The 26,946-nt window shown below is 42.7% G+C and overlaps 1 protein-coding gene across 2 annotated transcripts; it reads right to left on the reverse strand.

Moving 5' to 3' along the window:
- Positions 624-26,538, reverse strand: MYH1 (myosin, heavy chain 1, skeletal muscle, adult). 2 transcript variants are annotated; one of them, XM_021066024.1, is made up of 40 exons: positions 26,124-26,538; positions 25,844-25,874; positions 24,144-24,383; positions 23,908-24,051; positions 23,636-23,792; positions 22,528-22,555; positions 21,666-21,780; positions 21,470-21,562; positions 21,272-21,335; positions 20,504-20,602; positions 20,308-20,411; positions 20,027-20,165; positions 19,710-19,828; positions 19,471-19,620; positions 17,989-18,159; positions 17,027-17,336; positions 16,869-16,939; positions 15,686-15,773; positions 15,484-15,601; positions 14,783-14,906; positions 14,560-14,696; positions 14,213-14,468; positions 11,453-11,695; positions 11,184-11,360; positions 10,956-11,101; positions 10,611-10,701; positions 10,132-10,521; positions 9,425-9,551; positions 7,496-7,614; positions 7,137-7,333; positions 5,890-6,073; positions 5,443-5,608; positions 5,228-5,352; positions 4,540-4,848; positions 4,249-4,452; positions 3,673-3,798; positions 3,413-3,583; positions 3,041-3,145; positions 2,826-2,921; positions 624-886 (listed from the first exon to the last, which is right to left on the reverse strand). In XM_021066024.1, the coding sequence occupies exons 3-40, from the start codon at positions 24,345-24,347 to the stop codon at positions 734-736; spliced, it is 5,820 nt and encodes a 1,939-aa protein (XP_020921683.1). In that variant the 5' UTR covers positions 24,348-24,383; positions 25,844-25,874; positions 26,124-26,538; the 3' UTR covers positions 624-733.

The following is a 26,946-nucleotide window of genomic DNA, read 5'->3' on the forward strand; positions in this document are numbered from 1 at the left end:
CTAAGAGGATAAACAGCAGTGGGGATCGAGGAGGACCTCATTTCTAGCTGAGGACTGAAGCATTCTTTAAAGCATGAGAGAATCATGGTCACCTCTTGCAAGGGCTTCCAGAGAAGCACTGTTCTTGGTGGGGAGTGGGGGTGGGGGCGTGGATTTTAATTCAAGCCAGGAGGTGGGGGAATGTTCCAAGGGTCGTAAGGAATCTCATCTGTTCTAGAAGAGTCAGTGTTAAGTGTGCAGCTAAAACTGGCTGCCATTATCAGACCCTACCTTCCTTTCCTGCTTCTTTGCCAAACTTCTGTCCATTTATCTATTCATTTTTCTTATGTAACCAAATGAAATGGCAATGTAGATCGGAATATTAGGTTGTAGAAAATGTTGGCAGAAAATTGGATCATATATTAAGGACTGTTAAAAACTGCTTTATAAATTATTTTAAATTGTGGTTCAAGATGTAGCATTCAACAGTTGTCTAATGATGTATAGGAAATAGGTGGAGGTGAGTAACATACCAAAGGGAATCTTGCTTCTCCAGAAGATATAAATAGAATCTATCTTTTCTTTCTTTCTTTCTTGATGCTTAAAAAGATAAATCGACACAGTGAAAAATAGAGACTCACAAATTCTTTGCAGGTAAATTTTTTATCTGCAAAAATCATTAAGTACAAAACAGAGTGACAAAGATTTTCACATTGTGTGCATTTCTTTGGTCACTTTTGAGCATTTGGATGAATTACTCTTCACTTATGATTTTTGTGTGAACCTCCCGACTCTTGACCCGCAACTTGTTGACCTGGGACTCAGCAATGTCAGCCCGTTCCTCGGCCTCCTCCAGCTCGTGCTGGAGCTTGCGGAACTTGGAGAGGTTGACGTTGGATTGTTCCTCCTGAAAATAAATGCAAATGCATTTATGAGGGGAAAAAATTTCAGAATTTCTTGTTTCTTAGGTCAGTGGGTCTTGAATTTCCTTTTACTTAAAAATGGTTCACTCTAGTAAGCCTTTTAAAAAGCCTAGAAAAATGCTTTTGATTTTAAAAAAACATACACACACACAAAAACTCTTACGCTCCTTGCTCCTGGTAGCAAGGAGGGACAGGTCACATTTGTCTCCAGGTTGTTCTAAAAGTTCTCCTTTTATAACATCCAAATTTATGAGAGCTACTATTAAATATGCCGGCTTTCCAGCCTCTTTTTTTCCCTCCTGGAATCCTGAGAATGGAACTAGCCCTCTTAAAAATGCAGGGATACAATATATATTATACCAAACTAATACTTTTGAATATAAATTGTCACTGGAGTATAAATTATTGCCAATTAATGCAGTTTAGAAATTAAACAAGATAGGAGTTCTTATTTTGTCACAACGGAAATGAATCCAACTAGTATTCATGAGGATGCAGGTTTGATCCCTGGCTTCACTCAGTGGGTCGGGGATCTGGCACTGCCATGAGCTATGGTGTATAGCTGCAGCTATAGCTCAGATTTGACCCCTAGCCTGGGAACTTCCGTATGCTGTTGGTACAGCCCTTAAAAAAAAAAAAAAGAAAAGAAAAGAAAAAAATTAAACAATATAAAATAGTCTGACTGGTCCCTGATTATGTGTGAATATACAGCAGTAAATTTGAAAAGGCCAGTTCCAGTTTAGTCTCTAGTAACCATTCTTTTTAAAAAGGCTCATTAAGAACCATCCAAAATATAGCATTCAAATTTAGAGCATTTAGAAAACTTTGAGTCATTAAACAATAGAGCTTGGGGAAAAAAAAACCCATATCTTCCTCTTAAAGATGAAGAAAATAGGAGCCAGAGAAAAGTTAAGTCTCTTTCTCTCTCATATCTTAGAGGTCAGGGGAAAAATCAAAACCTTAAGTGAACAAAGGAACTAATTTGTGATATGTAGGTACATATTTCCACCCTTCCATACTTAGGAAATGGATATCATTTGATTGCTATTTCAAATAAATCACAGGCTGGAGAAAGGAGGTGAGGTGGAGTGCTGAGGATCTAGTGGTTTGAACATAACTGAGACCTTCTGAGACTTAATAGTTAACTGCATACTGGACACCTTCACTTGTGTATATAATGGCACTTCAAACAATATTTCCAAAACAGAATTCCTGTTTCCTTCTTGGACTCAAATATGTTCGTCCCTTAGTTTCCCATTTTTGTAAGTTATCATGCCATCCACCTGGTGACTCAAACCATAAACCTGATGAATTGCCCTTGTTCTTCTTTCTCTCACCTCCCAAGCACAACCTATTAGCACATCTTGCAGTTTCTACCTCCAAAATATATCTTGAATCTCTCCACTTCTCTCTGCTCCACAAGCCACCAGACCACCTGAAAATCCTCCTAAAATGTCTCCCTATTCTTAACTGTGTTATCTGACAATCCATTCTCCACATAATAGCCAGAACACTCTTTTTAAATATATATCAGGGCATGACCAACCCAGCATAAACCCTCTTACAGTTTCCCAGGCTTCCACTGTACTTCGAATAAAAGCCAGACTTTTTACCATGACCTAGAAGACACGTTGACCCTTCCCAGACCTCCAGCTCCATTTCTACTATTGTCTCTTGTTCTTTCTGCCTCTCTGACCAGACTCTTTTCCACTCAAAAGCTTTGCATTTGCTTTTCCTCTTCCCTAAAACACTCTCCCCCGGCTTTTCAAGTTGTTGGTTTCTTCTCATTCTTCAGATCTTCATTGAATCATTTTCCTTTGATCCTTCCTTATTTTACCCTTCTTTCACCACTGTAACTGACTTGGCTTGGACACACCTGAGAAGAAGAGACAGCCCAGTAACTCCAAGGAGTTTTAAACTCACCGCTTCCTCAGCTTGTCTCTTGTAAGATTTCACCTTTGCTTGCAGTTTATCCACCAGATCCTGGAGCCTGAGAATGTTCTTGCGGTCTTCCTCAGTCTGAAATATTTTAAAGAGTAAGTTTCTTGAAAGTACAGATACCATCACATTTTGTTGTATATTTGGTTTTTGATTACTTGTAGATTAGGGGGAAAACCGAGATGGGATATTTTACTTACTTGGTAAGTGAGTTCCTTTACTCTTCTCTCGTGTTTGCGTAGACCCTTGACGGTTTCAACATTGCGCTTCTGTTCACTTTCAACTTCTCCTTCAAGTTCACGTACCTGCAAGAAAGTGGGCATTTTATAGACATCCACTATGATCCATTTACTCGATGCATTTTTACTTCATCAGGTTACCCATAATACTTGCACTCTGCTTTATATGTAGTCCTTGATGCCCTGGTCTAATCATTCCCCTTGTAAGCTCTTGGGTGGCAAGGTGTATCTCTTGTTCATCTTTGTATGCCCCGCATCGTCTAGCGGTGCTAGACATTCAAAATCGTGCATTGGATTGGAATGAGATGGGACTATGATGATCAGAAGACCCACCCTGGCCTCCAGCTTCTGGATCTGCTTCTTCCCGCCCTTCAGGGCCAGCTGCTCAGCCTCGTCCAGACGGTGCTGCAGGTCCTTCACCGTCTGCTCCAGGTTCTTCTTCATCCGCTCCAGGTGGGCGCTGGTGTCCTGCTCCTTCTTCAGCTCCTCGGCCATCATGGCCGCCTAAGTAGCAGTAAAATGAAATCAGTCGAGGGAGCTGAGTAGCCCATTGGGACTGTAGCCTGACCACCCCTGCATGGCCCTCTGCTCACATCAGTGATGGCCTTCTTGGCCTTTTCTTCTGCGTTGCGAGCTTCCTGAATAATGTCCTCCATCTCTCCCTGGATTTGGGAGATGTCTGTCTCCAGCTTCTTCTTGGTGTTGATCAGGCTGGTATTCTGGTTAAAATATAAAATTTAGAAATATTGAGTACATAGGAACAAAATAGGGATGTCCATTGTTCTAGTGAATTCCCAAACTAAGTTAACTAATTCATCAACTCTATCACAGTTTAGATAAACAAATATTGTTAATCCAAAAATAGTAAACGTTGCTGCTGTATAGCACTGGGAACTGTATTTAGTCATTATGATAGAGCATGATAATGTGAGAAAAAGAATGTATATATGTATGTGTGACTGGGTCACCTTGCTGTACAGTAGAAAATTGACAGAACACTGTAAACCAGCTATAACGGAAACAATAAAAATCATAAAAAAATCAGTAAACATTGTAAACTTTAACCCCCATAAGACACTATGAATTAATTTTTAGCTAGTACTAAAATTTGAGCAAGAATTTCACCTTCAGTCCACTGTAGTTTTTACTCTTCTGTTATACTCACTCACCTGGGTGTGCAGGAGCTGGACACGCTCACTGGCATCCAGGAGCTCCTGTTCTGCGACTTTCCTACTCCTCTCTGTCTGCTCCAGCGTGGCCCGCAGCTCCTCAATCTCAGCCTGCAGCAGGTTGGCTCTGCGCTCCACCATGGCCAGCTGCTCCTTCAGGTCCTCTTGGCTCCTGAGAGCGTCATCCAGGTGGATCTGGGTGTCCTGTGGGATGAACGGTCATTGAGACGCCCTGTTCTCAGGGCCACAGTCACCCCAGCATCCCTGGGACCACCTCCCGAGCCCGTGTACCTTGAGGATGCCTTGGGTGTTCCTGTAGTTCCTCAGGGCCTCGGCAGCCATGCGGTTGGCGTGGTTCAGCTGGATTTCCATTTCATTGAGGTCTCCCTCCATCTTCTTCTTGAGCCTGATGGCGTCGTTTCTGCTCCGGATCTCAGCATCCAGCATGCTCTGCATGGACTCCACGACTCTGACGTGGTTCCTCTTCAGCTGGTCGATTTCCTCATCCTTCTCAGCGATTTTCCTGTCCACCTCCGACTTGACTTGGTTCAACTCCAGCTGGATGCGCAGAATCTTTCCTTCTTCATGTTCAAGAGATGCCTTAATGACAGCAAAGGGTGACATTAGCAGGGGATGGAAGTAGGTAGTATTCTAGAAACAGGAATTAGTTCTTACCTTTGTGCTACCATAGCACATCTTTATTCCATTGTTATGGAAATTTCTGTAATGTTTTACCATTGGTTTTGTATAATTCTATCTCCCCAGTTAGCTATTCCCTTGAGGGCAGGGCCCTTAACTTATTCATCTTTGTTTTCCTGCAGTTCCTAATGTACAGTTATGTTGTTTGCATGGTCAATTTTCCATCCTCACATTTAGGACACAGATGCTATTTGTCTTTTCTCTTGATTCACCAGTTCTTACATGCATTGGATCTTAATTCCTCTCGAAATTGTTTTAGAGTATACAATAAAATGTATACCTCTGCTTCCTCTAAAGCAGCCTGAATCTCAGACTTTTCTTGTTCCACTTGTTTCTTTATTTTCTCCAGTTCGTGGATACGTTTCCCTCCTTCTGCAATCTGCTCCGTGAGGTCAGAAATCTCCTCTGTTGGTGAACAAAGATTTAAAAATTTATTCATTGAGGGAAAACTTCCTTTTAAATCTTTCTTTCGAAGAAAAGGTAAAATTTACTCACGTTGCAAATTCTTATTTTCACGCTTCAGGGTTTCTAGTTGGTCTAAGGACTCCTCATAAGCATTCTTCACCTTGAACAGCTCTGTGCTAAGGGAGCGGGACTCCTTCTGAGAGGCTTCAAGTTCAGCATGAGTTTCTTCGTACTTTTGTTTCCACTCTGCTAGGATCTGTGCGCCAAAGAATGGGCAAGAAATTTGGTGGAGAAGGTTTGATGGAATGAAAACCATCTGTTCTCACAACTTTCAGAGTTGCAATGAACTGGGACTGAAAAATAATTATGAATCAGAAGTATTAGGAACCATGGGTGCTCCCTCCCTCTTCCCACTTACTCATGGAGCAGGAGTGGCTGAGAACAGCCCTCGTGTGGTTTGAATAAGGCACACGGAAGGTAGCAGGCTGCCTTTCATCACGTGTTGAATGCTGGGGCAGAAACATGTGCAGAAATTACCTTATCAAAGTTCCTCTGCTTTTTGTCGAGAGCTGCGCAGGCAGCATTGGATCTCTCTACGTCAATCATGAGGTCCTCGACCTCATTCTGGAGCCGCTGCTTGGTCTTCTCAAGGGAGGCGCACTTGGCATTCACAGCTTCTACATGTTCCTCAGCATCCTGCAGACGCTGGGCCAGTTTCTTTCTGAAAGAAGGACAGTAGAAGTGAATGGTCACTCAGAATCTTCTAAGGGATTCACCCAAACTTTATAATCCTAACTATATGGCTGTCTGTTATTCACAGAATAAATGACTAGATCTCTCCTTAAACTTTCTTTTTCTTTCTTTCTTTTTTTTTTTTGTCTTCCTGTCTTTTTAGGGCTGCACTTGAGGCATGTGAGGTTCCCAGGCTAGAGGTCTAATTGGAACTGTTGCTGCCAGCCTATGCCACAGCCACAGCAACCCAGGATCTGAACCACGTCTGCGACCTACACCACAGCTCATAGCAACACCGGATCCTTAACCCACTGAGTGAGGCCAGGGATCGAACCCGCCACCTCACTGGATTTGTTTCCAGTGCCCACAGTGGGAACTCCTCTCCTTAAACTTGGTGATAAATTAGATTCTCCCTCATAAGTTCAGTCTTGGAACTTTTGATCGCATTGAATATTTAGACTTTGTTATATAAATGGTTTTTATATATATATACACACACACATATATGTATGTTTTCTATATAGATTTATTTATGATTTTCTTTATATATAGCTTGTATTTCTTATTAGAATTTAATTTCTACTTTTTAGTTTTTAATAATGTGTTTCTTTTTCACTCTACAAATAGCCATATTTTTATATCTCAAAAGGAAGAGCTGTGCCTTAAAGTCTGATTATTTTTCTCTTATATACCTATCGCCTTGGATCAGTGTTTCCATTAGAGGCTAAGAAGGAGAAGCACAGGAGAGTGTAATTGACTCTTATTCTATCTATACTCACATGAATAAGATGATATCAAAAGTTCCCTCTTTTAAGAATAATCATTCAGCTCCCTCTTGCCTTATGTTCTTTTTCCTTTTATCCTCTAACTTAATTTCTTTCCCTAGAAAACCTAGAGTATTTGTTTTCTTGCTTAGGTTTACGTCATGCGTGATTTTTCTCTAGGTTTGTGTTTGTTGGGGAGCAGTGGACATTTGCCCATGTGGTACTTATAGCAGGTGCACTTCGATTGTTAACAGAGACATTTCCATTTTGATTAAGTCTAGAACATACTTGGCTTCCTCCAGCTCCTCGGTGCGCTGGATGGCATCCGTCTCGTATTTGGTCCTCCACTGGGCAACCTCGCTGTTGGCCTTGGACATTGCCCTCTGCAGCTCGGCCTTGGCTTCCTGCTCCTCCTCATACTGTTCCCGCAGCAGGTCGCAGTCGTGGCGGGAGGACTGCACAGCATGGGCCAGGGCACTCTTGGCCTGAGAACATAGAGATTGGTCTCTTAATTTTATATCTTTAAAGTGATGTTTAGTCCCTAAGCTCCAGTAGGCCACCAGAAGAAAATCTATAGAAGAAAGCAGAAAACAGCCTCAGATGCAGGGAAAATGACAAGAACAGCAGTAGCGGTAAATAGGGCTAACCTTGATCTCCTCTTCAAGCTGCCTTTTCAGTTCCTCGATCTGTTGTGTGAATGCTTGCTTGCCCCTTGAGAGCTGAGAAACTAACGTGTCCTTTTCATCTAGCTGGCGTGAATATTCACCTATAAAGACCAAGAGCCAGAAAACTTACCTTATTTTGTAAATTAAAGCTCTAAATTACAAACTAGAGTAGACTAAGGGAGCTGGGTGTGAAAGACAAAGGAGAGCGTGAATTCCAGCAAACCACCACCATCTGCTTCAACCTGGGGAAAATGAGGGGTAGGGAAGACTTTGAGGCAGATTATGTGCGTATGAACAACATAAAAGACTTTAGGAGATAGTTAAAATTATTTGATCATAACAGATTATGAAGAAATTTGTGAAAAGAAGTGTAAATCAAAAAACATTCTAAGAGATAGCAACAATAACAACAACAAAAAGACAAAAAGACAAAAAAAAAACAAAACAAAACAAAAAAAAAACATTCTAGTGATTTTTGTCTAAAAGGCACCAGTGTTGTACTAGTTTACCTGCCACTGAAAATTTATTGAAACAGAATTTATTCTGTGGAAAATAGGAGGCTTCCTCTCTGTAAGTGGAAGTGATATTTGAAAGAAAATCCTGGGAGGAGTTTTATATTAAGAAACAATCAAATGTCCTTCCATTCCAAGAATGAATTGGTTTATGGATAACCAATCAGTCCCTGAAGTAAGTGGCATTTAAATTTGCTCCTCATTCTTTAAGTACCATAATTCAGAAAATACGCTCTGCAGTTGACCCTCGAACAAACCAGTAGTTTACGGGTTCTGACCCCTTTGTGCAGTCAGAAATCCACGTATAACTTTACAGTGGGCCTCTTTGTCCACATCCATGGATTCGACCAACTGTGGATCATCCAATACTGTAGTACATATTGATTGAAAAAAATCCACATTGAAAGTTCACCCACACTGTTCAAACTCCTGTTTTTCATAGGTCACTTGTATTATGTTAAAAAGAGAGAAAACTCTTTCAGCACTATTTTTTGAACTGGTTTACTGGAAGCCTTATTATCTCTTTAACATTTACTAAGAATCACAAACTTCTCTTTTTTTCCATACTAGTAAATTACTAGGAATAAACATGTGTTGAGGAAAAGAAACTACAAGGAGCATTTTGATTCTTTGAGAATACAGATTTTCTTTTTCATAAAATGTACTTACCACCTGTATAATAGTAATAAAAGCCTTACTTGAGCTTTGTTCTAGAACGAACAACATTAGGATGAATTTTTAAAGAGTAAAATGGCTCTCCCACACTTTGATCTGCTCATGTGGGGAGGCAGGAAGTTGGTCAAGTTGATGGGGGGAGGAGCGAATGCAGAGATGCTCCAGTTTGGATAGTCAAGATTCTCTGAACCTCACATGAATGCTCCTGGCTGGACTGCGGACTAACCCTAACCCTGAGTACCTCCCTACTACTTATCTGTGATGCTCCCAGCCATTGGCAAGACATCACGAAAAAGACTAGACCACACATTCTTGGACGGGTCATGTCATTCACTACCAAAATCTGTCATCTTTAAATGAGGATAACGTTACACAGACCTAATGAAGGTAAAAAAGTGATGAGTAACTTGTGGAAGCATTTTGAAAAGTGAAAATAAATACTGTGAGGATTTTTATTTGATCACTTTCAGCTTAGAGTCAAATCTGCTTGAATACAGTAACAAACAAAAGAGCCTGGATTTATTTATTTAAGGGAAAACAAACCCCAAACCAAAAAGACAGACAGAAAGAACGTAGTCCAGGCCAGTCAATAATGTGTTTGCATGAATGGGCACCTCCCAGGGAGGTCATATGTGAGCTCAAGGATCTCAGGGCAGAGTTTTTTGGCAAATTGAGCATCTAAGGTCAATTTGTCATTCAAGGTCAGCAGTGGTAAATGGCCCACCTGATTCTGTCTGCAGGCGTGCTCTCTGAGCCGTCAGGTCATTGATCAGCCGCTGCTGCTCTTCCTCCTTCGTCTTAAGTTCACTCAGTTGATCTTCTAGAGTACGGCACATCTTCTCCAGGTTTCCCTGCATTCAAAAAAGGGTAGATGGTATCTCAAGCAAGTATTTTGGACCACAGAAATTTTCAGTAATCCAGGCATTCAACAGGAGCTGCAGTACTCATTTATTTTGAGAATAAACGTTATTTACAAACAAACACAACTGAGGCCTTAGATTATGGTAGAGTGACAAGACATATAGTCTAAACACACTGCCATGGAATCACTTTGTGAATTCCAACATTAACTCAGTGGGCTTATCTGTCATATGAAAATGGTGATCTTGATAATTCAGCTCATGAGATTATTTTGAGAAGCAAATTATGTATTTGTGCATAAGAGAAAAAATGAAAAATTTCAAAATATGTCATTGAATTGTGTTTTTTATTTGAAAGGACTTAACTTTTTAGGATGCACCTTCTTTCAGTTTATCCCTTCTCATGTGAAGATGGAGCCCTTTGCCCATCATACCAGAGTTGCCCCTCCCTCCCACCAGCCTCCCACCTTGCCCTGTCATAGTCTCCTCCTGCCAGTAACTAATGATCCTTGAAAGGCTCACTCACACTTACCCTACAGAAATCTCTTTAAGGCTTAAATCATGATTATACCTTGGCTTTGGAGACGGTCTCCATGTTGCTAGCAAGGTCATCAATCTCCATCTTCATCTCACTCTTCTCCTTCTCCAGCTTCTGCTTGACCCTCTGCAGGTTGTCGATCTGCTCCCCCAGCTCGGCCACGCTGTCCGCGTGCTTCTTCCTCAGCGTAGCTGCCGTGGCTTCGTGCTGCAGGGTGGCCTCCTCCAGGTCCCGGCGCATCTTCTGGAACTCAGCTTCGCGCTTCTTGTTCATCTCAATCTGGGCTGACGTCGCCCCTCCGGCTTCTTCCAGCCTCTCGCTGATCTCCTCCAGTTCCCGGGAGAGGTCGGAGCGCTGCTTCTCTGCTTTGGCCCTGGAGGCCCGCTCTGCCTCGATCTCCTCCTCCAGCTCCTCAATGCGGGCCTGGCAGTAGGGAAAACCCACACTTAGTAGCTTCTTTGTGTTAGTAATTTGGTCATGTTGAATGAGACTGATGGAAGTCCTGTCCTTACCTGTAACTCCTTGATCTTCTTCTGCAGCTGCATTGCAAGGGCCTGTTCATCTTCAATCTTGCTTTGCAGATTGCTCATTTCAAACTCCTTCCTGTTAGGAGAGCAACACACTGGCTCACAGTCCATCCTCTTACCAGTCTGCTTTTCTGTGTGTAATTGAACGTCTGTATACGGCTGATGGGGGAGGCCATGCAGAGCGCATGTTTTATATGTCAATGATGTGCCATTGTCATTAAGTACGGAAGTCAGAAATGTCACTCTTTGTTTTTTTTTCCATGTGCCGTGAAGTAATATGTTTGAGATCCAGACAATAAGCAGGTTACAGTGGAATTCTATCATCCTTACTTTTTGAGTTTCTCATCAAGTTGCTGTTTGTCATTTTCTATATCCATTGTGGATTCTTGTGCCAACTTGAGGTCACCTTCCAGTTTCCTCTTGGCTCTCTCTAGGTCCATGCGAAGTTTCTTTTCTTGCTCCAAGGACCCTTCAAGCTAAATAGAAATAATGCTGAGTCAAAAGGGATGCTTAGCTTCCTTTTGAAGAAAATAATTTCCTTGATAATCCTAGACTTACGTCATCCACTTGCTGCTCTAGCTTGGTTTTAGCTTTGGTCAGGGTGTTGACTTTGTCCTCTTCTGCCTGCAGGTCATCCAGGGTCTGCTGGTGGGCCTCCTGGAGGGCCTTCTTCTCCTTGGTCAGCTTTGCGATGGTTTCGTCCAGGCCTGCCATCTCTTCCGTGAGGTTTTTCACCTGGAAAGGTCAAGGCGAAGATTATCTCTATTCTAAAGCAGTTTAATTAGATGGCAGATTCTGTCTATGCTATGTAGAAATATGGTTCCTACCTTGTTCTCTGTGGCATGTTTCTCCTTTTCAACCTTGGCCAGTGTCAGCTCAAGGTCATCGATGTCTTTCTTCAGTTCTGAGCACTCATCCTCCAGTTTCCTCTTCTTGGCCGTCAGCTCGGCATTGATCTCTTCCTCATCCTCAGCTCTCTCAGTCACCTCCTTGATTTTGGCCTCCAGCTGGATTTTGGTTTTGATCAGCTGGTCACATCTTTCCTCTGCATCAGCCAAGCTATCTGCTTCCTTAAGAAGGGCCAATAGACACTTTTAGTTTTTGTTCTGTGGACATTTTCAGATTTTATTGAGATTTTGAGTCCAAATAAGTAAATTTGTGCTTTAGAGCCGTAAGTTAATTTTTATTAGCTTTCCATCACTTAGGAAATATATATTGAGCACTTATGGGGCTAGAGATTTTTAAAAAAGGAATTTAGGAGTTCCCTGGTGGTCTAGTGGATAGGATTTGGTACTTTCACTGCTGTGGCTTAGGTTCAGTTCCTGATCTAGGGACTTCTGCAAGCCATGGGCATGGCCAAAACAAAACAAAACAAAAAAGAAAGAAAATAAAAAAGACAAGAAAATAAAGGAAAAAAAAGAATTTAAGTCATAATTCCTGATGTAATTATGATTCATTCATACTTGATGATGTCGCTCAGGATATACTGTCCCCAAATATGGCACCTTGGCATAATGAATATCTTAAGTTAAAGGAGTTTGAGAAAACAGTGGAAACAGGAAGCCTACTCTGACTTACTCCCCTCGCCCTTCTTCCCTGAAACAGGTTATAAAACTCCCCTGTGGAAGGTGCCCTCCCTGTACTGGGAGGAAAGAAAACATTCTTTTCACAGGAAGTGGAGAATTTAGGGCTGAGGAGAAGGCTGTATAAACAAAACTTTTTAAACTACATTCCAAGTTACTTCTTCACCATTTACTGCCCCTAGTCCACCCCTTTGTCTTGTCCATTCTTCACCTAGTCATCATTTCTTCATCTAAGTTATAAAAGCTTCGCGGTTAGGTCAGTTCTTTAGGTTTTCATTCTCTTGCGAAGACTCCCATGCGTATGTAAAAATTAAATCCAGTTTGTATATTTTTCTCCTGTCAGTCTGTCTTTTTACTTTTGAGACCCCACCAGGAACCCTAAGGTCAAAGAAAATTTTTTTAACTCCCTTACGTGATAGCCTATGTTTCATGTGTTGGTATATAATTCCAGTTAATTTTCTTTATCTATTATTATTTTTGAGAAAAGCTTAGTACATGAAAAACAAAGAAAATGTCTGGGTCTTTAGCATGTTGCTCAGAGGGAGGGGTAATATCAGAAAGTGACTTAAAGGGAAGATGTGCTACAGTGACAACGTAGCTGGGGATTAAAGGGAGCACGTGGAAGAACTAGGGGAATGGAGCATTTCAAAAGGTGGTGCAAGAGAAGTAGCAAGTGTGTTTCTCAGGAGAAAAAATCAAAGTTGGAATACAGCAGGGACTCTGTCACTTGCTCGAAGGTGTATCCCTCATGCTTGGAACTGCGTGAAATATTTATGAGATGGGTAGCTGACAGAATAATGTTGAAAAGAGGATGCAGAGAGGAGAGGAGTGTGCTTGGATCAAGCTTAAGTACCCTGTAAAGTTATTCCTAATTCTTTTTTTTTCTTTTTGAAGCGAGTTTATTTTATTTTTAATTTTTTTTACATTTTAAAATTTCCGTATATTTCTTTTTTTCCATTATAGCTGATTTACAGTGTTCTGTAGATTTCTACTGTATAGCAAAGTGACCCAGTGAGAGATATATACATATATATATATATATTCTTCTTCTCACACTGTTTTCCATCATGTTCCATCACAAGTGACTTATCCTCAATTCTTGAAGGTGTGATGAGCCCCTCCTCAATTTAGACAACCTTGGTCTATGTAAACTACAAGGACAGTCATAGTGCCAACCTAGGTATTTACAATTCATCTTTCTTTAGCTTTTCTAAGTCTGTGTCTAAAACCTGTGCACCCGGTGGAACCAATGTAGATTCCTTTCTGAATTCAGAGAAATAGAGAGCAACTTTCAAAGTTTCTGTTCTGTTGTTGATTTCCATGGTGGCCGGTAAAATCCTTTTGTCATTTGGGGTATAAAAATGGGTTAGATGGTGGTATTGATCAAATATTTCTTCCCAAGCCTCTGGATATAGCTTGGGGTGGCAAAGCAAAAACATCAACACTCTCTTATGTTTTGCCTAATTGACACTCTTTGTAGAAAGAATCGCCATTATCTTTGCAGTGACCCTATTTAGGTACTAGAGAGTTTCTAAAGAGATAGTTGAGAGGGAAATCGCCAGAGGGCTATCGATATCATCAATCAGATCAATTCAGAGTATTGGTTTCAAGTTGACAGATTTTTATCGCAAAGTCTCTTCCCTCTTCACTGTCAATATTGTCCTTCTTTCACTTGTTCTTATTTACGTTTTCAGTAGGAAGAATCTCAGGGAGCAAAGATTATTTTATTTCCTGCCCATACTCTGCTAGGAAAAACAATGGAGGGGAAGGAAAAACGGCTTAAATTCTTCCCTTCTCTTTGATAGGATTCTCAACAACAGGGAATCCTACCATAGAGCTTTTTAGTAATATTGTGTATAAAATTTTATGGGACATTCTGAGGAGTTGTGAGCTAGGAAAGATTGATAATCAGTCCCTTAGTAGGGTGGAATCTAGACTGTCCCCTAGCAACTGCTGAAGTGAAATGTTAGTATTGGATCACAAGCAGTGGGTTCTGATACTCACAGCTTGAACCTGCAGCTGCAGGTCATTTTTCTCTTGCATCAGAGCAACCATCTTTTCTTCCAGTTCTTTTCTTTTGGCCTCTGCCTTTGCAAGGCTTTCTTTGGTCTTCTCAAATTCTTCCTTCATGTTGGCCATCTCCTTCTCTGTCTCTGCGCTCTTGAGGAGGGGCTTGATCTTGAAATACAGCTTCATCCAAGGCCAGTGCTTCACATTCATGAAGGCACGGATATTGTACTGGATGCAGAAGATGGACTCTCTGTGATAGGAACAGAGATGTTCAAAGTCAGGTATAATAGGAAGCAGAATCAAAGGCCTAAGCTGACAGGGTATAATACCCCATTTAATACCTTCTCTCCACCATCTTCTGGTACTCCACTCTTGCCAAGAACCCTCGGCACCTGGCCTGTGTTCGGGTAATTAGCTGGGCCAGCTTTTCATCTCGCATCTCCTCTAGGAGCCCCAGGAGACCAGCTTTGAAAAAGACCTGTGTGGGGGCAGAGCTGCCGATGAGGAACTTGACATACACTTCAAAGGGGCAGGCACAGTGTCAGGCGGGGCTTGGAGACTTACCTTGGTGTGACCAAACTTGTACTGGGTGTGGTCAATGTCAATGGACCCGAGGAGCTTCTCAGAAGCCTTCTTGCTGTCGATGAATTGTCCTTCAGGGATGGCACTTGCGTTTAATACCTTGTATCTGTTCAAGCCAAAACAAGTAAATGATATAGGTGTTGTCACTAATAAGAAATCTGCCTGCCTTATACAGGTGGGTAGTCTAACAAACATAAACAAGCAATCCTTTCTATCTATTTATTCTCTGCATGTTCAAACATTTAGTATATCAATACAGAGTCTGTTAAATTTCTCTTTTATGCAATTTTAATAGAAGTTATAAATGCTAGGATTGTTTCATTGAAAAATAAGAGGAACTTCTTTTTTTCTTTTTCTTTTTCTTTCTTTTTTTTTTTTTTTTTTTTTTTTTGTCTTTTTGCCATTTCTTGGGCCACGCCCATGGCATATGGAGGTTACCAGACTAGGGGTCTATTCGGAGCTGTAGCTGCCGGCCTACGCCAGAGCCACAGCAACGTGGGAATCCAAGTTGCATCTGCAACCTATAGCACAGCTCACGGCAACGCTGGATCCCTAACCCACTGAGCAAGGCCAGGGATTGAACCTGCAACCTCATGGTTCCTAGTCAGATTCATTAACCACTGAGCCACGACGGGAACTCCAAGAGGAACTTCTTAAAATAATTCCCAGTGAGGAAGTCTGACCTCTGTTTGAAGTCTGCATAAAGGATTCTGCTTGGGAAGCCCTTCCTGCAGATGCGGATGCCCTCCAGCACGCCGTTACACCTCAGCTGGTGCAGGACGAGTTCGTGCTCCATGGCCCCTGAAGAACAAAGACATGTTTTCCATATACTAGTCTAATGAGAAGTCACGCTGGCGTCTTATGTGGAGATCAGCAGTGTCTCACCAGGAGTTTTGGTCTCATTGGGGATGATGCAGCGCACAAAGTGAGGGTGGGTGCTCCTCAGGTTGGTCATCAGCTTGTTCAGATTCTCCTGTGGAGCCATGTGAATATTTGGTTAAAAATGCACTGTTTTTCTACATTCATATTTATAGACATACTTGTCATGATCCATGATAGTGGTTCAATTCTAACAAACGGTACCCAGATTGAATTTACGAAGGGCTATCTCTGGAATTTCCACATTCCCAACATGTTCTTCTGCTACCTATTTTTGTTCATTATAAACTAGCTGCTGACATGGTGTCCACTGCTGTTGAATTTCCTAGCATATGTTGTAGATTCATGACATTTTAACATATGGAAATACTCCTCCCGTAATCTTTTGCCTAGATATGTGGTCTGATTTACAGATAAATTCAGTCTTCCTCCAGATGTCCCATTTCCTTCTTTACCCAACTTTCAGTTGTATCTGCTTTTCCATCACATGCTTATTCTTTATAATTACAGAGCTGTGCCCTCCTGCTGGTTTCTTAGAAAGGGGCCTTTTAATGCCCGTTGTAGAAATTGGCAGAAAACAGACAGCCATATTACCAAAGGTGGGAAGTTTTTCACCCCATGGAAATCCTGATTTTTCAGAATAACTAGACCTTCAGTTATTACAGACTAGATTGTCAAAAGATAACTCAATTTTCCTTAAAGAGCTATTCATATCATATCAGGTTTCTTATTTTCTTCTTTTAGATTAGATTAGCCTCCAAATCCTACCACTTTTTCTATCCTCAGCTTTCAAAATCTACTCATTTCAGTTGTATGCCATTATACACCTAAGCAGCTACCTCATTTGGATGCTCCTAAAGGCTCAAGGAAATCTCATGTTTTTCTTAATTATCTCCCCAAAGAACCTTTTAAGTATCAAATGACCTTATTTCCCAGCCCCAGTATTGAATTTTATCATCTCGTGCCGATCTTGACCTCCTGACACCTGTGTTTCCTGACACCTGGAGCTGGCTCTACCAAGCTACCCCACACTTTCCCAAGGGACTGTGTTCTGTCACTACGTACTGACCCAGTTCCTAGAGTCCGTCTGGCTCTAGACTCTGTATGATTACGCCCCTTCCCCCACAAAACAAAGGGACAAGAAATTAACTTCCTGAATGTTTTAAGAGAGAGAGAATGAGGTTTGTACCCTGAAAAGGGCAGACACAGTCTGGAAAGAAGAACCCTTCTTCTTGCCACCTTTCTTTCCACCTCCAGCCTCTGTGAGGAAGAGAAATCACAGTTATAATGCAGGCTTTCTCTACCCAGCTTTTATCCATAGAATAGAAAAAAACTATTGAGAATTACCTGCATCAGCACCTGCTGCGCCAGTGAAGAGGAAAGCCAGAGTCTTCACGGAAGACTTCTGGTACAGCCCGACCACCGTCTCATTCAGGGGGTCCTTGTTCTTGTCCAGCCAGCCAGTAATGTTGTAGTCCACGGTGCCCGCGTAGTGGATCAGGGAGAAGTGGGCCTCGACCTTGCCTTTGGCAGGCTTGGGCTTCTGGAAGTTGTTGGACTTTCCAAGATGCTGTTCATAGAGCTTGTTCTTGAAGGAGGTGTCTGTGGCCTTGGGGAACATGCACTCCTCCTCCAGGATGGAGAAGATGCCCATGGGCTGGAAGCATGAAGGAAACATGTCAGTCGAATGTGTCCTCCTTGAGAAACAACGGGTAGCATTATGGTCCTACTGAAGTAAGTGCGTCCTTTACTTCTCTAGACTTAGTGGAAACTGATTTCTTCGGTCAGAAGTTGTTAAAGTACAGGTATGTGTCAAGTCCCATCAGGACCCAGGTCTGGTGTTGGCCTTAACACCCCACACTTACCAAAAGCATTTCTAGGAGTGAGATTAGGGAAATGTGCAGTTGTACTGAGGACTTGTGGCAAGTCTTGGGCACATCTGAGAGCCTGCTCTAAAGTGCTAGAAATCCTGGTTTGACATAGCAGCAGTACTGAATCCAAGGCTGACCAAGAATAAGAAGTAAAACATGCTCTCCTCACACCTCTTTTCTTAGGAAGGATGGTTTTTGTATAAGGCTTGCATTGTAGAATGTGGAGAAATGGAGAATTTTGGTCTCTCGAATAAAGATTCGATCTCCTTTCCCCAGAATGCCTACCTCAGCGTTGGCAAAACATGGACTTTTCCTGATTTTTATACAAGGTATTTTTTCCTGTTTTATTTGATATTGCTATAGTATCTAGCTGGTTTTGCGATTTTCTTTGAAATGCTGGTGAGAAGTATGATCTGTGGCCTGAAGAAGGGAACGAACCTTCTCGATGAGCTCGATGCAGGCGGCCAGGTCCATCCCGAAGTCGATGAACTCCCACTCGATGCCTTCCTTCTTGTACTCCTCCTGCTCCAGCACGAACATGTGGTGGTTGAAAAACTGTTGCAGTTTCTCGTTGGTGAAGTTGATGCACAGCTGCTCCAGGCTGTTGAACTGAATAAGCAGAAGAGACACACAAAAACATTGGCCTTGTGATGACAGCTTCTGTTTGAAAGGGGCTTTTCTTGCTCGGTGAGCCTAACTGCCACCTGCATATGAACACCACTGGGAACCCTCTTGACCGAGAGCGCTGTCAGCGTACACGGAAGCCAAAGAGGTTCTATAGCAGGGGTGAAGCTCGCAAACATTCGGCTGAGTGAAAGGAGCCAGGTTCAAAGGCCTGGGTGCTGTATGATTCCATTTCTAGGACCTGTCCAGAAGAGGCAGCTCAGAGTGAAGACAGAGAGCAGATGCGTGGTTTCCAGGGGCTGGGGCGAGCAGGAAATGGGGCCTGACTGCTTGCCGGGGAGGCTTTTCTTGTGGGGGGAATGAAGAAAATGTTCTCAAGGCTGTTGTCGTGAGAGTTGCACATGTCTGGGATATACCCAAACCGGTCGAACTCCGTATGAAACTAGATGCACTGTCCTGTGTGAGTTACATGTCGGTTAAATTGTTGTTTAAAAACTCTCAGGGAAGTCACAAGTGTGCGCTGTGCTTAGCTCTCTTACTTGAAAGGGTGTGGTTGACTCTTCCTGTGGCTGCTTGGGTGCAAGAGTATTCCTTGTGTTGTGTGGGGGCTTGGGACTTTGTGAAAGTGCTCTTGTCCCTACACTGAGAAGATCTCATGCAGTGTCCATCAGTGCACTCACAGACAGAGGTGTAGAACTGGGACCTTTGGATCAGACACACCTGAGCCACTGCGGTCAGGGAGAGGCCCTCGGGAACCTCGTTCCTAAGCTGCATGGGAGGTGTTGAATTTGAGTGTCTTTCCAATGCCATTTGCCTCCTCAGCCCCTGGACGTGGCAGGGCAGGTAGGAATCTCAAACCCTTTCTTTGAAGTGGTCCTGGCCTTCCCCAGTGCCTTTTGTTGCCACTGCTTCCCTCACCCCCTTCTCTGTCATGTCCTGGGTGCTGACTATGTGCTTGGGGACTGTTCCTCGGTCTTGAAATTGAGAAACCTTGTAGTGGCAGGAAGCTCTCAGAAGGGAGTGTGTGTTATCTGGAGGGCTAGGAGCTTTCCATCCGGGTCATAGTGGGATTTGCTCCATGGTGGGTCAGATACTATGTCCATTATCCAGGTTCCCAGGTAGGAATTGGCAGGTGGAGTCTGAGGCCAGGTCTGTCTCATGCCAGAGTTGATGCCCTGCCATGGACTTTGGATCTTCTTTCAGGTGTCGATTTGGTTACCCTGCATAGACCCTTCCTAGCACTGAAGGCGGCAGTGGGATTTGTAAGCTTTCCTCCTGCCGTGTCTGCTAACTCACATCAAAGATCTCAAAGCCGGCGATGTCCAAGACCCCGATGAAGTACTGCCTGGGCTGCTTGGTGTCCAGCTGCTGGTTGATGCGAGTGACCATCCACAGGAACATCTTATCGTAGACGGCTTTGGCCAGAGCACCCACCGCATTGTACACCTTCATCGATAGAATAGTAATTGTTGCTGTTATTACAGACAGGTACTGAAACCCTGAGATGTCTGTGGTTCGTAGAGCCATGTACTTGCCTGCTGGACAGTCTGGCCTTTGGTGACAAACTCATTGCCGACCTTGACCCTGGGGTAGCAGAGGGCTTTGAGCAGGTCAGCAGAGTTCAGACCCTGGAGGTAGGCAGCCTTGTCAGCAACTGCGGAGACACAATTCAGGTATCCAGTGTGACCTGCTGTGTGTGGCCCCCCACTCCTGGGCCCAGAGGAAGGAGTGAATCATGACTGTGTGGGTTAAATTTGCATTTGCCTGTCAGACGCTCAGCTGTAGAGGAGCCCTGAGTTTGGAATGGCTTATATAGTCTCTCATTTAACCACCTTGGCGGTTCGTTTGGTACCTTCTGTGCCATCTGGCTCTGCTTGCTCCTCGCGTTGCTTTTGCTTGAATTTCAAGTTTCCATAGTGCATTACCGCCCCTGTGAGCTTGTAGATGGACACCCTTTCGTCAGAAGTGAAGCCCAGGATTTCAATGGCACTCTACCAGGAGAGGTGAGAGGACAAAGGTTAGGGCAGCCGATGCTAACTTACTGAGGAGAATTTATCCTGTGTCCTTAATAGCACCGACAGCGGTTCGTCACGGTCATTTCCATACCCAACGAATTGTGCTTAAAACACTTACATCTGTGGCCATCAGCTCCTCTTGGTCATCAATGCTGGGGACAGTGATCTCCCCTTGACTGACGAAGGTGTAGTCATATGGGTTGGTGGTGATCAGGAGCATTTCTGGGGACACAGAGTTCGGGGTATGTGTTTTACGTCAGAAGGTGCTAATAAAACAATTAGCTTCTAGCTTACACATTGAAACTCCTTCTTACCAATGAGCTCTGGCTTCTTGTTAGACATGATCTGATAAAAAATGTGGTAGCTTCTTTCTGCCTTTAGCTGGAAAGTGACTCTAGACTTCTCTAGAAGATCTGCCAGGGCAAGCGGACAATGATTGGAGAGAAAGGTCGTAAAGTTCCTGGAGTGATTTTGGCAGTTGGGGGTTATGAGCTAAATCTCTTTGGCCCCTTGCGATTCCAGGTGAGTGATCCCATGAGGTAGTCATAGTGTGTCTCTGCGGAGACCACTGGGGTTGCTCTTACCACCTCTGGAGGGAAACTGCAGCTGCGGGGCTCAAGGCTTTTTCACACCGTACAGCATATCCTTGACACTGGCGTATACCTGGTTCTTGATAGCCTGTTCCTCCCCAGGCAGGGTCTCTTGTTTACTTTATAAGAGAGGGGTGGCTAAGAGCCACGTTTATCAAGGCTCACACTGGGAAGAAATGATAGACCCTCAACCCTTAGGGAGCTTAATTACCCCTCGCCTTAGATTTTTCTTAGAAACTCTTGAAATTGTTTTCTGAGGCTGGCATACTTGAGGCAAGGCCAGCAACTCCTGACAGTTTCTGCAGAACAGTTAGCTCATGCTGAAGTGGGGACAGCACACGCTGGGCGGTGGTTGAGCCTGGCATTAACCGCAGGCGTGTTTGGCAGCAGGTGGGGGTTCCACAGGGCCCAGGCTCAGCGGGAGCTGTAGAATGTTCCTCCCCACCATCATTTGTCATTCTTGGATTCTGTGGAGGCAGTCCTGTTACTCACATGTTTCGATGTCAGCAGAAGCCAGCTTCCCAGTGGTACCGAAGTGGATCCTGATGAATTTACCCTTGCACGTGAGAAACAGTGATGTCAGAAACCAAACTGGAAGCGCACGAGGGAGAAGAGACTGAGATGATAACTCAGACAGGCTTCTCTGGCACCCGAGGGCCGAGAAGACCCTTCCGTGTGCAGGAGACTTACAAAGCGAGAGGAGTTGTCGTTCCTCACGGTCTTGGCGTTGCCAAAGGCCTCGAGCAGGGGGTTGGCACTGATGATCTGATCTTCCAGAGTCCCCTGCCGAGAAGGGCGAGAGCAGTGCTCACCTGTGGGGCTCCAGGAGTTTCTCCCCGGAGAGCCCAGGCCGAGCTGGGCTCCTGATCCCAGCAACCCGACCCACCTGCATTTTGCCAGAAGTAGGTTCCTCCTTCTTCTTCTCCCCAGTGACGGCGATTGTGGCAAAGTACTGGATGACACGCTTCGTGTTCACAGTCTTTCCTGCCCCGGATTCTCCGCTGTGAAACAGTGATGAAATATGTGTGAGGAATTTAGCTCTGTGACGAGTGACTTCCTCCATCTGCATTTACCGTCTCATATGTCTGTTCTTTATGTGTCTTCGTCAGAGTGTCCTCGAACTTTCTCTGCGGCCTACATTTAGCTCATGCTAGTACTGTTGTTTTGCAGTAAGCTGAAGCATTCATTCAGTAATCATGTAGCACATATTTCTTGAGTGCTTAAAATATACCAGCCTCTCTTGTAGGTGCTGAAGCCAGGGTTTGAGGAGTCCCAGAAGCAGCTCCTCAGCCACTATGTTGTAAATTTTTAGTAATTTGTGTGTAGTTAGTAAAGAGCCTCTGAAATAAGACATGTGTTCTTCAGCTTCCTTAGACTAAAGTCATTCCCACATTAGGTCTTTAAAGGAACAGATGTTCCTTGGATAGGCCTTGGGAATGAACCATTGGTAACACGGCCCAGACTGCCCAAATTTCAGAAGGTGTGTCTGCTCCCTGCTCAGTACTGGATTCTGGCTCTGTGGTACCTGGTGTTTTACCTCTCTACCTTCGCAGAACTTTTAGGATTGAACTAACAAGTCATGTATTCTGTGTTTTATCCTCAAGATGCAATTTAAACCCTACAATTTCTGTTTCTAGGCTGTCATAGCCATTGTTTTAATATGGGAATATGAGCTAATTTCATCTTTTAGTTTGTCATTTTCCCAGTGAGAATAAAATAGGAATCAGTTTCAGAGAAGTAATACATACGTGATTAAGATAGACTGATTCTCCCGATCTAGAAGAAAAACAGCAGACCATCAACATATATACCAGCCGCCGAAACAAAACTTTTTATACAGGAAACACTGTGGGCATTGAGTATAAATGGAGTTCAGTGGAGTTTTTCAATATATAATTGTAAAGTTACATGTAGTGTTATTCATAAGTCCCTTAAGTTGGGGAAGAGAAACATTAAAATGCTGTCATATTTTAAGCTCCTTAAGCTCCACCAGAAGTGTGTCCTTCTAGTTTAAAGAAAAAAGCAGTCCTTGCCAGAACCACATCCCTGGTTGTCATTCGCAGACTTCAGTGGCCTGCTGTCTGCTGCTGAATGCATGTAACAGAAAGATGCATAATATGCTAAGGGTTTGGACTCTGTTTCATAGGTTTAAATAGTCTTAATCAAGCCAAGATTGAGATTTAGTTTCTAAATGGATCAATTCATCAGACACAGCGTCCTCTATCTCCAGATCACACACTCCAACCCCAACTCTCATCAGCCTCCCAAAAGTATACCATTGGGACAAAGAAAGATCAGGCGAGAGAGGGTACCTCAATCAGAATGCAGTCCTTTTAAAGGGGAACAGTAAGTACTGCTGTTTATATAATGTAGCCCCAAATATCATCTTCGTTCAAGGAGACAATATCATTTCTTAAATCGGTTCTGATGACTTTAATGAAATAACAGTACATCCTAAAAGTATCTGTATCTATCCATAATCAGCAAGCAACTTAGATTAAAAAAAAGGATTGAGTACACATTTTTCATTTCTATTAGACAATACTACTCAGCAGTTACTCAATCTTTTGTTACTTAAATATTTAAGATAAATCATGTATTCCAAGCCAGGAGACTATAATCAGTCAAACGTAAGAGGGATGGAAGAGTAGCGTGGCCTAGTCAGGTTGTGGATCTGGAACCAAGAGAACTGAGTCTTTGTCCCCATTACCAGTGTCTTCCTCTCTGTGCTTTAAGTCACCTCTTCTGTGCAACCTGGTGGTGGGATCTGATGACTCCTGAGGATTGTTTTAGCGTTAACATTTTGGGATTATAGGTGGCAAAATAATTTGTATGAACCATGGTTGGGCCACTCACCAGTCAGCATGAACTGATAGGCGTTGTCGGAGATGGAGAAGATGTGGGGCGGGGCCTCCTGGCGCTTTTTGCCTCTGTAGGCCGTCACCACCTCGGCGTTGTACACCGGCAGCCACTTGTAGGGGTTGACGGTGACACAGAAGAGGCCCGAGTAGGTCTGTACCATAAAGAAACAAAAGGGCGTAGAATTATTTGCTGGGGATCTCAGTAACGTTCTGTTTTTCCAAACATGAACGACCCGCATGAGCGGAAGGCCACGGGGATGAACTCACGTAGATCATCCAGGCTGCGTAACGCTCTTTGAGGTTGTACAGCACAGCGGGCTCGTGCAGGTGGGTCATCATGGCCATGTCCTCGATCTTGTCAAATTTGGGAGGGTTCATGGGGAACACCTGGTCTTCTTTCACTGTCAAAGTCTGGGAGACAGGAAAGATAAGCATTGATGTCAGTCGAGTGGCCAGACAGAAACACTCAGTAGAATGTGATCGGCTTCTGGGGCTCTACTCACCGCCCCTGCTTCCGTCTTCACTGTCACTTTCCCTCCTTCTCTGCTCTGGACAGTCCCTTTGACAAAGGATTCCTTGGGCTCCGCCACAAAGACTGACGTTTTGGCATCAAAAGGTTTATTCTGGGCCTCAATGCGCTCCTTTTCAGACTTTCGGAGGTAAGGAGCAGCCTCCCCAAAAATAGCCATTTCCTGGTCGGAACTCATGGCTGCGGGTTATTGATGGCAGCCCAGTCAAAGACCCTGCCCGGCAGAGAAAGAAAAGATGAGAAATTCAGAAACTGGACCATTAGATTCTTGTTAAAAAAAAAAAAGCAAGACCTTCTTTCTTCCCTGACCAGCTGAGTGCTAGCATCTTGCTGGGTATGACCACTTCCCTGGCTTGACTGCAGGTGAAATGTCACCCTCTGTATTCTGTGCCAGTGCTGACAGATACTCATTCTTGTGTTTCAAAAGAGTCTGTTGTTTCTGGCTCATATACTGTATCATATTATAGCTCCTTTCTCTGTTTCATTTTTTGTATTCATCTTTAGAAGTCCTCTATGATTGATCATCTTATACAGAAACAATGCTAAGATGCTTCTCCAACGCTTTTACTCATAGTTTTTATCTTCCATTTGATTTATAAGCACCACTTGGGCAGAGTATTTTCCTTCTGCAGCATCCTTCATGCATCTTAGAACACATGTCAGGGCTATGGGGAAGGACCAAAGCCAGCTTTGTAAAGTAAAATATCAATAGAAATATGTTGCTGAAATTATAGGAACTACTTAGTACATGGTGAAGACCTTTTCATTATAGATTTGGGATTTAAAAACAACTACCTAATAAAGGAAAGCAGGAACGTGAGGAGCTTTGTTTTGCACTGTTTCGTTAAAAATATTCTGTCATATATCAATTTCTCTTGTTCCTATCATAATGTTGACACTCAGCTTCTTCACCTGTCTTTAGTATTTCTCAGTGACTTCTATAAAATGTTGTTATTTATGTTTTCTTCCTTTATTAACAACACTCATAAAAATTGAAACTTTCTTTTCAAGATCCAGCCCTTGCCACTTGAACATTCATTAATCCTTCAATAGTGATCATATGTCACCAGTTTTATAATAATAAAGATGTCTTTTCCAGGAAACTCAAAGCACTCGTGTAGTTGCAATATTTGTCTATTCAAACTACAGTGATTTAGTAGCACAGTTAAAATCCTTTGTCTTTCTAAAAATGCTGAGTCAGTTTTCATACCATATTTTTTAAAAAGTCCATTTTACAGAGTATGGAGCAACATGCAGGTTTCAGCTCAATCCATTCCATTCACCCATTTAGACAGTATCTTAAGATTTTTTTATATTATATATAGTTTTGAGTAAAAGCTGTAGTCTAGGAAATTTACATTTTCTCTATAAATGAATAATAACACTGAAATGTATTGCGTGTTATAATTCAATTTAAAAAATCTGCAATGCTCTAAATAGGAAAAATTGTATCTAAAAACTTCTAAAGATTCTCAGAAAACATTTCAAGTATTGCAAAATGTATAAATGAATGAAAACCAGTGTCTAAAGCTCCCCTCATAGTTTTTCAAGGGAAGCATAAACAGCCATGAAATTGAAATACTTTTAATTCATAACTTCCTGATCACTCTTCAAACCACTGCAGAAGATTTCTTGCACCCTGCAAGCCATGAGAAAAAGAAACCATTATCTTACCTTTGAGATGCAACCTTGAAGTGGGGCAGAACTGTAAGAAAAAGAGCAAATTTCTTCTGATTAAATTCTAACAATTCCCAATAATAGCATGAATGAGTCTGAACTGAGAAGCAAGAAATGACTGGGACCCTAAACATCTAATTAAAATTGCTGCAGAGTAAGTTGGTGCTTGGCTGGCAGGGCTGCCAGGGCAGTAGGAGCCAGGATGTGTGGCATGTGTCGGGCAGCCAGGCATCCCTAATGGCCCTTTAGACAGAGCCCTGTCCTCATACACACTTACCTTGAAGCTTTATGAGGAAAGACAAGTCACACTCATTCCAAGGGTACTTTTATAGGGTCAAATATGGAAAACATGTCGCCGCCTCCTCTTTCTTAAATCATATTTGGCCAAACTTGTTTTTGGCAATGAACGTCTCCAAGTATAATTCCCCTCATATTAAAGATGTTTGGATATAATTAGAAGTATTTCCTCTCCCATTGGGTTAAGTGTATAAATCAGTCTCCTATAAATAATTTGAGTTGTTGGCAACCTGAAAGTGACTGCCTTTGGAATAATGTAAGGTGTTGTTTCAAAGAGAGCTATGATTTGGATTCCCTGGACTTTGTTGCCTGCTGCTCTTGTATTTCACCGAGTCGCCTGTGTAAAGTCTTTTCAGCTGCCTGCACAATTGCATATAGTATATTAGGGAAGAGAGTGTTTGCTCCTTACCGGAGACTCAGAAAAAGATTGTTAGTTTCAGATTTTTTTTCCAGTTTATTATACTTTTTCGATGATGCTTGGAAACTTAATTTTAAAACCTACTTTATGAAGAGCAGCCAAAGACAGACTGATGCTTTTGTTTTCCTTCAATCGGTCGCCTCTGATTCAATTCATGGTCAAATTATCCATTGTCTCACCAAGCTGGGTTGTCTTGCTTCTTTTGCCTTTTTTTTTTTTTTTTTATTGCAAATTGCTTGTGAAATCCCTTTACCTCTAACTCAAACGTAGGAAACTCAACATAGGAAAATACTAGAAAACAGGACATTTTTCTGTCTATATATGCAGCATCTGTGATTTCTCCTCCATCAGTTATCCATGATATGTTTTTCACATTTTCTTTACA

The sequence above is a fragment of the Sus scrofa genome, chromosome 12, assembly GCF_000003025.6.
Source record: "Sus scrofa isolate TJ Tabasco breed Duroc chromosome 12, Sscrofa11.1, whole genome shotgun sequence".
Taxonomy (NCBI): Eukaryota; Metazoa; Chordata; class Mammalia; order Artiodactyla; family Suidae; genus Sus; species Sus scrofa.

Coding starts and splice junctions, on each gene's coding strand:
- MYH1 (XM_021066024.1), bottom strand. CDS start 24,347: ATGAGTTCCGACCAGGAAATGGCTATTTTTGGGGAGGCTGCTCCTTAC. Junction 14,697..14,782: donor ACAAGTTTGGTCACACCAAG/GTAAGTCTCCAA, acceptor GCCCCCACACAG/GTCTTTTTCAAAGCTGGTCT. Junction 4,453..4,539: donor ACACCCAAGGCATCCTCAAG/GTACACGGGCTC, acceptor TTCATCCCACAG/GACACCCAGATCCACCTGGA.